Source organism: Uloborus diversus, chromosome 7 (assembly GCF_026930045.1).
Source record: "Uloborus diversus isolate 005 chromosome 7, Udiv.v.3.1, whole genome shotgun sequence".
NCBI lineage: Eukaryota > Metazoa > Arthropoda > Arachnida > Araneae > Uloboridae > Uloborus > Uloborus diversus.
The window spans coordinates 167,586,992-167,602,532 of NC_072737.1; the positions used below are offsets into that span (position 1 = coordinate 167,586,992).

The 15,541-nt window shown below is 34.6% G+C and overlaps 1 protein-coding gene across 2 annotated transcripts in view; it reads right to left on the bottom strand.

Moving 5' to 3' along the window:
• The window catches only part of LOC129227043 (ethanolamine-phosphate phospho-lyase-like), a 37,067-nt gene that overhangs the window by 6,825 nt on the left and 14,701 nt on the right, over positions 1 to 15,541 (bottom strand). For both annotated transcript variants that reach the window (XM_054861681.1, XM_054861680.1), the window contains 7 exons: positions 15,059 to 15,218; positions 11,302 to 11,376; positions 10,706 to 10,796; positions 9,867 to 10,075; positions 8,754 to 8,854; positions 6,052 to 6,176; positions 3,219 to 3,373 (listed from right to left, as the gene is read on the bottom strand). In XM_054861681.1, coding sequence (XP_054717656.1) covers positions 3,219 to 3,373; positions 6,052 to 6,176; positions 8,754 to 8,854; positions 9,867 to 10,075; positions 10,706 to 10,796; positions 11,302 to 11,376; positions 15,059 to 15,218 — 916 coding nt within the window. The remainder of the gene's footprint in view (positions 1 to 3,218; positions 3,374 to 6,051; positions 6,177 to 8,753; positions 8,855 to 9,866; positions 10,076 to 10,705; positions 10,797 to 11,301; positions 11,377 to 15,058; positions 15,219 to 15,541) is intronic.

Consider the following 15,541-nt stretch of genomic DNA (forward strand, 5'->3'; position numbering starts at 1 on the left):
CTTTGCCCGTAATAGAAAGTTAAAAAGTCTTTTGGTTCGCCTGTATATTTACAAATAATGTATGGTGAATTTTCTCCCCAATTGGCTTGTACCCATGTTACGGTTCCACGTTATGATAATTTCGTAGTTTACTCGTCCATCTTATGATATTTTTGTTCTTAAAATTCAAATAGAAAAAGAACCAAATCGAATTTTCGAAAAATCGCTTCGAGGTTCACACCCCCATGCTACAAACTAACTTTGTGCCAAATTTCTTGAAAATCGGAAGAACGGTCTAGGCGCTATGCGCGTCACAGAGATCCAGACATCCAGACATCCTACAGACATCCAGAAATCCTTCGGACAGAGAGACTTTCGGCTTTTATTATTAGTAAAGATTTTACAGAAAATTTGTAGATGGCACAATAGTTTTTGCAGTCAAATGACTTAACTTTCCTCTGTATTTTTCTCCTTTAATTGTAGAAAGATTCATTGTGGAAATTACTTTGTTCTTCATCCTAAATCCGAAAACTACATGTTTCAAGGAACTGCAATGCGCAAAATAGCTGTCACCAGCCGCCTGCACTACGGTTGACGCCATCTTTTTAACCGACTTCAAAAAGGAGGCGGTTATCAGTTCATACCGTATGTATGTTTTTTTTTTTGTTTGTCCACTCATAGCGTCTCACCTAGTGAACCGATTTTGATGATTCTTTTTTTAATGGATAGAGGATGGCTCAACTTAGGTCCCATTACTTTGTTTGACCATATTTGTTCTTTAGAAAAAAAGTTATGGGCAAAAAACAGTAAATTTCCCTATTAAATGATTAAAATGATATTGTAGCAAAGTTCGCACTTGTCATCCGTGGATAACGGTGGCTCAGTGGTAGAATTCTCGTCTCCCACACAAGCAACCTGGGTTCAAATCCCGACTAGGACAAAGTGAATTTTACTAAAATTTCGTTTCTACTGTTTTCCGTATTTTCTCGAATGTTCTATTAATTTCTGTATCTTTTCAAGTCTGGAAAGTTCCAGCACTTTTTCAAGTTGTATATAAGGAGATGTAACGTTCATTCGTGGTTCTGAATTAAGATCTCGAGTTGAGACTAACGAGTATTCGCTTCATTTGGCTTTCACATTGTCTTCGCTAACTTCATCTACGCGACAATATGAAACTCATTGTTATAAAAGTTTGGTGCCATATAACTGTAACATTAATAGTAATTGTAATGATAATTTTGAATAAAAGCTTTTCTAAAGCAATACAGTGATATAGAGCCGCACTTCTTACTAGGTAACTTCTTACTTTTACTGAAATATCTACATTTACACTAAAAAGAATGAAATAAAAAAATTTTGAAAAAAAAAAATAGAACCGACTTCAAAATTGCTCTAAAAAGTGAAAAATAATTTTATTCTTTAAACACCATCGATAATACTTTTAAACATAATTTTTGAAGTTGGCGCAAAAACAAAAAGTAAAATCCATTGTAACCATGCTTCGTTCATATTTTTATCAAAAAATCATCCAAACTTAGGAACGAAACATTTAAATCGTTACTCAAATATGCTGTCATCAATGCGTAATGCATGTGGTAGTGAAGAAACTAGACGTGGTTAAATTTATACTTGTAGTTGAGTTATGGCTGTGAATGGTTTTATCGATCGTTTTTGCGCCAACTTCAAAAATTATGTTTAAAAGTATTATCGATGGTGTTTAAAGAATAAAATTATTTTTCACTTTTTAGAGCAATTTTGAAGTCGGTTCTATTTTTTTTTTCAAATTTTTTTACACTTATCGGGCTTATACAACACTTTTTAAAAACCTTCAATGTTTTAACTGTATTGGATTTAGAATCTCTACTCTGTGGATGTTTGAATAGAGTAACCGGTTCACCGGCGACTGTCCAGGAGTGTTCTAATAGCTTACCGATTAGCCGATGGTTCATGAAAACATTCGATGGGCCCTCACCGCACTAACCTCTGACGTCATCAAACTTCAGAAATCTCCCCCCCCCCGCCCTTCCCAAGATGAATGGTTGCTAACTGGAACATATCTTACATAACTTTTAAAAAACCAGTTTTTTTTTTTTTTTTTTTCGAAATTATCCATTTTATTTTGATATTTTGAGAGATCTCTCTAGATTCAATGAGCGACGCCCAATAAGTTCGTCCGAATGATGTGACCATCAGATTGTGCTTTTTAACTAGCAGGAATTTGACGAAATTATTAGCTGCATTGCCCAGCTTTGCACGGTCTACCTCGAAAATAAAAGTTTTGTCAAGTGACGCATGTTCAACAATCAGGCCTCAATTAGAAAAAAAAAAAAAAAAAAACTACAAAATTTCCCGTCATAATAATCATTCTCAAAGAAAAGAAAACGGCAAATCAAAAGTTCCCGAGAAAATTAAACGCAACACTCCTTAAAAACAACTTAAATCCTAAAAAAAGAAAGAAGATAAGTTGCCAAATAATAATCAAAAGGGGAAATTTTTACCTCAAAACAAAAACAAAATTTATTTAGTCACAGCCGAGAAAAAAAAAAGTGGCAACCTTCTGAACGCTAATTTAAAATAAGATCGCGCAAACGATAATTTTCCGGTTTAAAATTTCTGTTAAATTAGGCTTAGCAGTGCTTTTTAATGTTTTCCATGTGATTTTTCAGCCTTTTTTTTTTTTTTTTTTTTTGGAAACTCGAAAGAAATGATTGATCTATATTTGTTTTTTCGCGGATTTTCGAACGGGACCTGAATCAAAGAAATCGGGTAATTATTTCGAGTAGAAAGAGCCATTTATTGCCTTTTTCGGGTCTTAAAATTAAAATTCGAACGGTTCGGTTCTGTTTTGGCGTTTGAAAACCTCCTACGTTCCTTCTCGGTTGCTCAAGTATCTCTCTGCCACATTTGGTCGTGAAACGACGTAAATTGTGGATTTGTATAGGCAACATACATATATACACACACTTAAATATATACATATATATCTATATATATTCTTTGTTTTATTTATATACATAGATGTGCATCAAGATGGCTGTCTGGATTAAGCGAAGTCCTGTTTAATAGGGTCCGAACTAATGAGGTTTTACAGTATTTTGAATTTGAACTGCCTAATTTCCGTAGCAACTACGGAGATTCCATAGCAATGGGAGGGCATGATCACGAGCCTTAAATAACTCGCCTTACTTCTATAATAGGTTCATACAAAAAGTACTGGCACCTTTTAAAACTGTCCTTACCGAATGTCTCCAATAATTGAGTGCTTCTTTTTCAATTCCCTGAGCTTGTGAAGCATCGCTTCTCCAACGCGTTCTGCTTTTGAAAGCAAGTTTTCGTCCTCAATGACATCCAAAACAGCACTTGCAATGGCCATGGACACGGGATTACCGCCGTACTGAAATAAAATATCAAATAATTATTTCTTAAAGCATGTAACAAATTAAAGTACACACACAATACAAGATCAATCGCTAATGTCATATGGTGTTAATGGGGTGGTTTCCTTCAGTCAAAAGTACTACTTTTAGTCATTGAAATGGATAGAATGAGCAAAAAAATATACATGGACCCAGAAAATACTTTCATTTTCCCAACAGTTTTTTAAAATGTCCGATTTTTTCAAATAAGGCGTGGTCTTCATGACGTCACAAATGATGCATTTTGGCGCATCTTTCTACCACGTTTCCACGTTATGATAATCAAGCAGCGAATTAAAATTGCGCTCTACGCTTGCTAGCAATCATATCGTTGCCAATACACGTGAGTAAAAATGCGAATTAAATATTTTGTTCTGTGAATGGCAACATTGAATGGCAGTTCATCATTTGTGATGTCACACGACAGAAGTGTAAACAATGAAAGCGCAGAGATTTAAGTAATTTTTTAAAAATATTAAACTTAAATAAATTATTTAAAAAATGGTCAGATCCTATGTTTTTAAGCATGCTCTTTCAGAAAAAAATACTTTTAAAATTTTGCGACCCCATTGCAATGTAAAGCGATTTTTAACGTTTTTAAAACTTCAATACAAATGGTCAGAAAGAAAATAAAGTTAAGAGAAAATTAGAAAGAAAAAGGTCAAAAAGAAAATTAAGTACAGGGACAATATATATATATAAAGGGGGGGGGGGATATAAATTGAAGCACAATTAAGTGAAAGTTTGGAAGAAAAGGACAAAAAGGAATTTCTTTGTGCATAATGTATAGACCGATCAGGGAATGAACACCTAAGCGCAATTTCATTTTCAAAAGCACAATGATAGTAAAATTATTTTAGTTGAGATATGTAGTTAATTTTAAGAAATCAGAAAAACTTACACGTTTTCGCGGCAGTCTTTTTTGGGTGGTTGAAATGAAAAAAAAAAAAAAAAGTGAACTGGACCGATGAATAAATACCTCCAACCAGGTGACGGACACATTATTTTTTTCTCGTTTTCGTTTTGGAAATGGGTAGAAAAAGTTACTACTGCCAATTAATCTCAGACTTTTTTTTTAACTTAAGAAAAACGAGCTGATGTGTGCATCACATGCCTTCCTTTTACTCCAATTCAGTGTAATTTCCCCATTATTGGCAATTTTAATGTGATTCAATAGTTTACTCTCTAAATATCACCAACAGTGGCCAATTTGAAACCAAATTCTTAAAAAAGCCGCCACTTTGTCGCCAAGTTGGCGATCAAAAGACTGGCGATATATCGCCAAGTGTCCGACAAATTAAAACACCACTTGTTTACATCGAAATTAACAATGATTTCCGCCCAAAAAGGGGCAAAAGACCCCTTTAGAAACACACTAATGCAACCAAAAGGGAAGGTGCACAACAAGACCCCACTAGGAGTCTACGTACCAAATTTCAACTTTCTACGACATACCGTTCTTGAGTTATGCGACATACATGCGCAGATACATACATACGTACATACAGACGTCACGAGAAAACTCGTTGTAACTAACTCGGGGATCGTCAAAATGGATATTTCGGGCGTCTATACGTTCTTAGGTACATATGTACGTGTGGTCGGGTCGAAAAAAAAACTCATCATTCATTTGGGGGTGAGCAAAATGGAAATTAAGGCCGATTTTTGAGTGAAATTTTTTTCGCGAATACTATACTTCCTTTTTTTTGTAAAAGGAAGTAAAAATTTAACGACCTGTTCAATCACTGACTGGTTTACCTTAGTTATGAAAACAACGGATGTACATACTGACTTAACTGATTTAATGTTCATTTAAACAAACTGCTTCAAATTTTATTTTGGTAGACAGCTGGAAAAATTCGGAAAATGTAAAAGCAAGTGACTGTATTCTCAAAAATGAATCGCTCACTTTAGAGGATTCTTCAATCGGAGGGAGAATTTTGCGATTTATGACAATATTTTCTTGCTTAATCCATACTCAGATCTGACGGCATTTTCTTCAATTTGACGAAAAATTTACTCGAAGCATTTTCCGGAAGTCATTTTGTCGAATACGACGACGATAGGGTTGTTTCCTTCAGTCAAAAGTAGTACTTTTATTCACTGAAATTGATAGAAGAAGCAAAAAAACATAACATGGTCCAGAGAATTCTTTTATTTTCCCAACAGCTATTTTTTAATTAATTTTTTAAAATGCCCGATTTTTCAAACAAGGCGTGGTCTAGATGACGTCACAAATGATGCTTTTTGGCGCATCTTTGTACCGCGTTTCCACGTTATGATAATCAAGAAGCGAATTAAAATTGCGCTCTACGCTTGCTATCAACCCTATCGTTGCCAATACACATGAGTAAAGATGCGAATTAAATATTTCGCTCTGCGAATGGCAACCCAGAATGGCGTTTCATCATTTGTGATGTCATCGGCAAGAAATGTAAACAATAAAAGATCACCGATTTAAGTAATTTTTCAAAAATATCAAACCTGAACAAATTAATCAAAAAATGGTTAGATCCTATTTTTTAAGCATGTTCTTTCAGAAAAAAATACTTTTAAAACATTATAAACGACCCCATTCCGTGAGGATTGAGCAACGTTTCTGATAGTGTGTGTTACTTCGTAACTTTTGAGGAGGGGAATCTTCCCTTCTACTTACCGTGTTGAAATAGGTGACTCCGAGGTCTTTGAAACTTCGAGCAATTTCTCGTGTGGTAACAACTGCTGCAACAGGATGTCCGTTGCCCATCGGTTTGCCAATTGTCACGATATCGGGGCACACATCTGGAAAGAGCAGGAAAGAAACATGTTAAAACTTTTGTTCCACATAATGAACGCCTTAGAAATTCCATTCTATTATTATTATTATTACTAGCTGCGTTGCCCGGCTTTGCTCGGTCTACCATGAAAATAAAAATTGTGTCAAGTGACGTATATTCAACAATCAGACGTAAAAAATAAATTTAAAAAAATCATGGTTTTCCGTCCAAACAATGACGACAGATATTAAAATACTTTTAAGAAATTAAATCCAGAAAGATGGATTTAAAATGCGTAACCATGGAAACAAAAAAAAAAAAAAAAAAAAAAAAATCAAGGAATTAAAATGCGAAAGAAAATGGTTCACAGTTTGAATAGAATCGAAATTTCTTTCAACTTGATTTAAAAAGGCTTGTAACTTTTTTTCCTTTCGAGATAAAAGCTCATTTTTTCGACCATAGGTCGAGATAGATCTGGAATAAAAAAGGTCGCTTTTACCAATGGCGTCAAAAAGAAAGCTGTGGGACAATTCGGAACTCCAGCGCTCGAATACGCTACCTTGCGGTGATTTATAAAACTGCGTCTGCACCTAAAACATTGCCACGTTGCGCATCACGTGTGTCTGTTGACGTAAACACAGGCAGTTTGTTCTGAGTATTTACTAACGCAATCGATGTGTCTTAGTTTGTTTTCAGCTACAGAAATTAATTCGTCCCTTAGTAGTATTCTCGAGCTTCTCAAAATAATGTTAGTTTTTCTTATTTCTTTCAAAAAAGTATTAAATGGTGGAAGCGTAAACAAGAAAACTCTGGATTAACAAAATTGGATAACGTTATACCAGGTAAAAATTTTTATTGTTTTGTATGAATTTGTAAGAATATGAGTTTTTTTTAATCTTAAATTAATTTAACTAATCATATTTTACAGCAGCATTTAGTTGGAATGGACAGTATGCAAAATATTTTCTTGAATATATTATCGTAGAACAAAATGAATAACCGAGAAAGAATTTACTTTATTCCTTTTATTCTCAGCTGAAAGGTTTCGCCAAATTTGTTTAGGGTTATAGTAGTTTTAGTATTGTGCAAGCAAAGTAGCCTTGGCGAGTTTTCGCGTTTTTAGTTAAACCATTTTTAATTTTTATCATGAGTGGAATAAAATGATAGTAAGATTACAGAATTCGATAAGTAAAAAGAAATAATGGTCAATCAACTGAAAAGAAAACTACCACCATATATAAACTGTGAGTACACATTTTATTTATTTTGTTCTGAGTGAATTTGAATAAATATCAGTTTTTCAATTCGATGAAAAAAAAACGAACTTAACAACATTGACTGGACACTTTTCTTTAACCTAATTCCACATAAATGACTTAAATAAAATTTGTTACTACAGTATCCTACTGAAATAGACAGTATGCAAATAAATTTTCTTGAAAATATTTATCGCAGAACAGATTGAAAAAATCCAGAAAGAACGTTAAGAATTTGAACAATAAAAAATAAAAGTTCGCCAAAAATCTGTTTATAGTGTTATGGTTTTAAAATTATGTGAAAGAATAATGTATCTTGACAAGATTTCGCATATCAGGTAAATTATTTCCATGACGAATGAATTAAATGCATGATTTCTTTGGATATCCAATCATATAGTCATAGAAATAAATTATCTAGTGTTAAACGTTACTCTTGACAGTCTGCCACGTATGTGCACTATGTGACAAAAATGTCAACAAATGCTGGAAATGTCACGAAACTGAACTTAATATGTACTAATGTATAGAAAAAACGGTACAAAATGAAAATGCCGTTCGAAGCGAACCAAAAATTTATGAACTCCGAATTCAACATCGTGAAAATGGCTGCTTCAGAACAACTTACTGTGTGTTCTACATTAATTGTTTACTTTCGTAATACTTTTTGGTTTCTAATCTCTTTCTATATGGGTCAGAATATCCACAAGACTTTGAAAAATCTTTTCAAACGAATAAAGCGAAAAAATCATACATACGAACAAAAATCACAACACTTTTAGCATTTTCTTCGCTACCACATGCGTTTGTTTTAGTTTTCAATTCCGCCATTAAACAGTGACTGCAGTGCCCCCTATAGTTCGTTGGAGTTGCGAATTCCTTCACTTTTTATTGATTTATTTAATGAAGAAAGTAGTGCCTAAATTTCAGCTAAGCCTAAAAAAATTCGAGCTAAAAACGCAAATAACTCTCGCCGTAATAAAGTTAGAGCATTGAAACAAATTGTGTAGAACGCGGAAAATTCTACCCTTTCTAACCATATGTAATATTAATATGTGCAAGTCATTTTTCACTCCAATATTTGAGAATTTGTGTGAAAATTGGACGTAAATTTGAATAAAAAAAAGAACTAGTCATCAAATTTTATTCGAACTGGTCTGCAAACCTTTTCAGAGCTTAAAGGAACAAACTGAAAATTTCAGCGCAATCGGCCGGGTAGTTCTCGAGTTTTGCGAGTTCAAACACATAGACGCTTTTTAGGGACTTCATTTTATACTATGTAGAGATTATTATTATTATTATTATTATTATTATTATTATTTTGTTCATTTAATTTCGTCGCTTACCTTCCCCTTGCAACTGAAAGGCCCACATGTGTTTGCCCACTCGACCAAAACCAGTCTGGACTTCATCAGCTACGCATACGCCACCGGCAGAACGGACATATCTATGAAGAAAAAAAGGGAAAGTGCTGCATCAGATAATTCACTCTAGATAAACAAAGTTTAAAATTTTCAGATTACACTGGAGAATAACAAGTTGGTAGTCTTCAAGAAAATCCACTCAAGGGGTAAACAAAGTTAAAAAAATTCAGATTACGTTCAGGCAACATTTCCTGACAAGCAAGTATTAAATTGAAGAAATCAGTTGTCTTACAAAATTTGTTGCCAGTAGCGTTTAACTCAACGTCTTATCAGTTATCTTTACGACGTAGCAACCGGCGACTAAAATAACGTTGCAGGTAACGTTTACAGTTTCAGCAACGTTTAAAAATGGTTGTCACGACTTTAACAACCATTTCAAAACTTTTATAAACCTATCTGGGTAAAAACAAACGGAATTCAATGCTCTTAGAACCAAAATGTCAGATTGATCGGACTACCCTCCAAAATGGTTTTAGAATCACCAAAACTATTTCATGCGCGGATCTGAATATACCATAGACTAATAATAAGAGTAGACCGAGCTATGGCAACCCTTTTGCTGCTCATAAACCAAACCATGTGACTGGTGGATATCCTAGCAACAGCGGACGTTGATCGTAGCAGACGATCAACGCTCGCGAGAAATAAAATAAATAGAATTGATGGAACACGGAAGAATGATCTTTTATGGAGTCCGATTTGTAAATTTGTTATTCTAAGTTGTAAATATTTTGTTAATATAGTGAGTTTTTCGTTTAGATCGTATTGTGGCAAAATAATGCATAACTAAAAGAAAAACAGTTCAATCTCTGCACCTGGAAAAAAAAATTATAATGAAAATACATTACGTCTTAAAATACATGTCGAGTGCCAAACTATAGATAATGTTGCCATCTAGCAACCATCCCGCCAAAGTTTTTGCCAAGCCTTCCACCAGTCACATGATGTATCCATGAACCAATTTTTTTCATCAGCAAGTCTGGGAAAGCTCGGTCTACTCTTATTATTAGTCTATGGAATATACTGATCACTCACTTGTAAACTTTGGAGAGGTATCCCTTGGGCAGCAGCACTTGTCCTCCACAGCTGACCATAGATTCGGCAAAAAAGGCCGCGATCTTGCGTCCTTTGGTTTCTGCTTTGTTGATCACGTTCTGGACGTTCTCTGCGTACTTCTGCCCGATTGTCTCTTCGTCGTATTGATCGGACGTATAATCGCCACGGTAGCTGCACGGAAGAGAAGCCTAGAAGAGAACAAACATGTCTCGTTGTAATTGGTTATGTTTGTTCACTATAGTGCTTGAGCATTCATTCTTTTCACGAAATTTCTAAAAAGTAGAAGCTGTGTGGAAAACAAACCGTTTGCTTTCATTCAAGGTAAACTTAAGCAGATTTTACTTTTAAAGGGGCGAGAAGTGCAAAATATGTTTTTTCTTTTTCACGAAAAACATCAACAAAGATGAACTTAAAAAGCAAAATTTCATCAAATTGAAAATTTCCAAATTACTAATCCTTATCTTCTAAGACTGATAAGAAATAAAATACCATAGATACATGCGGTAAATTTAACCGTTATGATGAATATACTGCAGTGGGCTGGTAGACGGTAGAATCTGTAAAAATGAGTTTTCGGAATATTTGATTGGTTGGTTGGTTTATTTAGTTTTAATAGCGCAAGAGCCCTTGGGGCTGTTTTTACTTGATTTTTTTTCATTTCTTAAAATAGCTTACGATTTACGAGTTATAGTTAATCACTTTTCATAAAAAAAGAAAAGACATGGAGAAAAAGTTAATAATTAATGTTTAATTTTTGAAATGAAAAATAAATAACGAAGCGAAAAACATTAAATATCGTACAACAAAATGACACTTACAACATGAACGTAGTCTTTATGGCCACCGGAGATTTTCTGGAATTTCATTGGACTCATGTCTGTAGAAGTTGAGAGGTTCCCATGATATGCACTGAAATAAATATTTTCTTCATAATACAGAAATGATAAACAATGGTAAATGTCAAAACCAGAACAACATATTTTTGTATTTATTAATAGAATGCTTCTTAAGTCACTTTCTCTATCCTAATACCAGCCTATTCTAAATTTTAATTGCTTCCAGAAGCAATGTAAGTGATAGTAATTTTCAAATTAACTTTATGATGAAAGTTAAAAAACTAATTTCCAGGATGAACTTAAACCAAGCATGGATTTGTGAATTTTGAGCATTTGTGACCTTTCAAACAGTTCTAATTTTCGAAGCTTTCTCCCATTCAAGTCAAATCATCAATTTAAGAGTTTTATTAAAAGTTTCTGCACATATGTGCATAACAGAATCGAATTATTTTAGGAACTCTTGGTTTAAACACTTAGTGGAATCAAGGCTGAACTAGATCCAGGATCGGTTATGATAAATTTTAACCTTGGTAGACAATTGAATTTCAGATGAGGCACAGTCACTAAATTCTGCTTACCCGTCCAAGACGATGACGTCTTCGTGTCCCGTATGAGCACGAGCCATTCTCAGGGCCAAGTCATTGGCTTCGGATCTGAAATTAGAAGAAACAGATACATAAGGAATTGTTATCCAATAAATTCCTATTATGCAAGATAATTGAAACATATCTTCACCACGCATTTAAGTTTCAAGCTAATTCTTTTAGTAAAGTTATGCATCTTATACGCAGGGCGGGCTCTATAAGAGGACCCAGTGTATGCATCTCCGCTTCAGAGAATCTCCTTTACTATAAAAATAAATAAACAAATAAAAAGGAGAGTCTCGCAAAATTCTATTTTATGTAACTGTGGGGGAAACTGGTATCGACACAAAGTCAGTGGTGGTGATGGCGACTCCTATTTAATCAGCAAATAAGATACAGTCGAGTCCCGACTTACGCGAGGGATGCGTTCCAAGACCCTTCATGCAAGTTGAAATTTCGCGTTGTGGAAAAGGGTATGTGTAAAAACTTTTATAAACATACCCATACGATTAAAGACACTTGTAAAAATCACCTCAAACTGTTAAAAACTATTTCTTAACTATACATTACTGTTTCTTAAACAAAAAAATTGAATTTTTATTTATTGCATTAAAAAAAAACGTTTAATTTAACATAAAAAACTGCTACAATGCCCAAAATCAATGATCAACGGGAAAGGAAGACGTAAAATAAACCACTACGGTACGTACATTATGTAGTAAGAAAAACAAATGCATTATAGTTGTTGAAACTTTCTTTTTTTTTCTTCTATCTTCAAACTTTAAATGAAACAGCGCTCTTAGGTGTCATTATATTTCATCAACTTTCCCGTATAGAATGAAAAAAAATAAATAAATGGAGAATGAGGAGTAGTTATTTGTATAAGCGATGGTTAGACTAGTACGGTGTGGGAACTTCCGCTCTCAGCGATACCAAAAGGATAAAGGTCCATTCACGAAAAAACCGCGATTTCCTTCGAAAAATTTTCATGTTGCGGGTGAAGAATTCGCTTTAGGAATAAAATTCTCTACCGGAGAAAAAAATGCGTTATAGCCATTTCGGGTAAGTCGGATCGCGTTGTAGCGGGAGTCGACTGTATCCCTTATTCACTCGATTGGGGTTAGACTGTCTGGTACAAGAATACGCGAAACAAAGTAGTATTGACTAGAATCCCAGAAGTGATCTTATAGTTAGGGCCGCTGTCTTTCACCAAGAAGACCCAAGCTCAATGCCAGACATCCGTCATGAGAATGAAAACATCACCTTTTCCGAATTGCATTGCAATCCTAAGCCTTTATGCTAGGTAAGGAGTTGGTGGATATAAGCTAGTAAGGACTGTGACCCCAATTCAATAAGTAGATTTTAGATATACATATCTTTATTATTCTGAAAGATTCTTTGGTACTAGCATAGGTGAACTAAGGTGGTAGTGTCTGTGATCCCTATTTAATAAGATTTCCCTATCATTCTGTAAGACTGTACTGTTTGACTATGGATTGTATGTAATTTGGCAATCTGCCAAGTAAAGACGATTCAATCTGAATGAATCAAGCAAGGGAAGAAGGGAAAATAACGATGGGATTTTGATGCACGCGTTTTATAATGTCACTAGTGCCTTATTCATTTATTGCATTCTCTAAAATGAAATAAGGGGAAACAAAAATAGTTTCCATGGAAACAACAAAAAGAAAATAAAATATTTTCATTTCGTTTAGGAACGTAAAAGCAAAATGGTAAGATCAAAACTTTGTTGTTAATAAATAAATCAATTAGTTTTTGACGTGAGAATATAGATCGAATATACTTTAGATTTAAAAAAAGTTGCTGTGAGCAAATTTTCCTTTTCACAAAACTAAGGATAAATAATAGAGAGGCAAAAGTGCACATCTGAAACAAACCAACTAACATCCTTATAAACTAATAGATGTGTCCATTTCCGCCTATAAACCGGACATTAGCCTTGCCATGTAATCGATGGTCAAACAGTAGGGTACTTCCTGACATACTAGAACCAAAGCAGTGGTAATGATTGCGACACCTAATGAATAAACAGATAGGATATCGGTTATCGTTCTTGAGGAGAGTCCAGTACTAGCATGCACAAACTTAGGTGTTAGTCACTGCGACTCCTACTCAATAAGCGGATAAGATACTTCCTGTTATGTTGCAAGATTTTAGTGATACTGCATCCAACCTTTATTGGAAATAGTATGTCCCACCGTGGGTATAGGGATTCTATTGTTTTAAACTACGTTTTCACTTACTTCCGATGAAAAGGAATGCAAATGATCGTATCAAGTTTTACTTCATAATAAACACGGTGAAAAGCTTCTACCAAAAAAAAAAAAAAAAAAAAAAACTGATGTGTGCACTAGCGTTAAATCCCGGTTATCACAAATTTGCCATTTCAACTGCGCTTGCGCGGACTTGGGGTTTTGGGTTTTCTATTTTAAGATTTCGTGTTGCTTGTTTATATTTAGGCTGAGCTACGGTCCCAACAAATTAGTGAATACGATTAGAATATTTTCACAGCGATTTCGTGATATATTATATGAAACTACGGATATGAATGTCTGATAATCTTAAGAGAAAAACGACACTTCAATATTTATTAGTTTGGAAATATGTATTTAACATAAATGTAAAACACGTTGTGTACTTCAAAAATGACTGGAATATTAGTACAGAAATCCGTCTTTTGCGGATATTTTACGTTAGGCGTAAATAACTTAGTATTATACATTTTTATTTAGGTTGAGGGTTCGGCTTTGCATTAGAAGTGATGCTGCAATTCTAGTACGCTCTTCTGAGGTTAAAAATTTGGTCCTGGAAAGGGACAGACAAATCAGACACCGAATCCGTTAATAATTAAGACGCAAAATTCAATGTTTACTGAGGCCTAAAAACTAAATCAGAGAAAACTTTTTTATTTATAATTTTTATCTGTTGCCATCTCATATTTATTACCAAGCTTAAAATGTTTGTAATTCATTTTAGCAAGATTTTTGAAATCAGCTAAGTCCGCGCGCAAGCGCAGTTGAAATGGCAAATTTGTGATAACCGGGATTTAACGTCGAGTGATGTGTGCATCACATGACTTTCTTTTACTCCAATTTAATGTCATTTTCTCATTACTGGCAATTTTAATGTGATTCAATTGTTTACTCTCTAAATATCACCAACAGTGGCCAAATTGAAACCAAATTTGAAATTTAAAAAAAAATGCGCCAAATTTGTCGCCAAATTGGCGACAAAACTTGGCGACCAAAAGACTGGCGATATATCGCCAAGTGACCGACAAATTATAACACCACTTGAGTTTACATCGAAATTAACAATGATTTCCCCCCAAAAAAGGGCAAAAGACCTCCTTAGGAACATCCGAATGCAACCAAAAGGGAAGGTGCACAACTAGGCCCCAGTAGGAATCTACGTACCAAATTTCAACTTTCTAGGACATACCGTTTTTGAATTATGCGAGATACATACACACATACGCACATACATACGTACATATAGACGTCACGAGAAAATTCGTTGTAATTAACTCGAGGGTGGTCAAAATGGATATTTCGGGTGTCTGTAGGTTCCGAGGTATATATCCACGTGTGGTCGGGTCGAAAAAAAACTCAACATTCATTCGGGGGTGAGAAAAATGGAAACTAAGGCCGATTTTTGAGTGAAATTTTTTTTCGCGAATAAAATACTTCCTTTTTTGTAAAAGGAAGTAAAAACATTTAAAAGTACTTACCCAGAATTGACGAAGAAGCACACACCAAGTTTATGCGGAAAAGTTGAGCAAAGCTTTTGCGCATACAGGACTAAATTGTCGTGAAGATATCTACTGTTGGTGTACAGCAGGCTCATCTGCTCTATGGCGGCTCGGGTGACGCGGGGATGACAGTGACCCACTGGAAAACAAATTGGAATTCAATAATGGGAAGGAACAACGGAAGAGAATGCATTTTCAAAAATCAGTTAAAAGTCCGAGCTAAAGAACTTTTATAATGCCTGAGACATAAAAATATATCATTTTTAGTATCTCAGACAGTGGCTGCAGTGTAACAGATCGCATCGTGGTGCACCCTATGTTATGCAAAATCTGTGACTCTGCTGTTGGGTCCTGGCACACTTTTTTTTCTGACAGTTGTCGATTACATTAACATTCAAATAGTATTGTTTATTACACTCGTCATTATCGTGTGACAGAGATGTGCTGCAACTTGACGTTAAA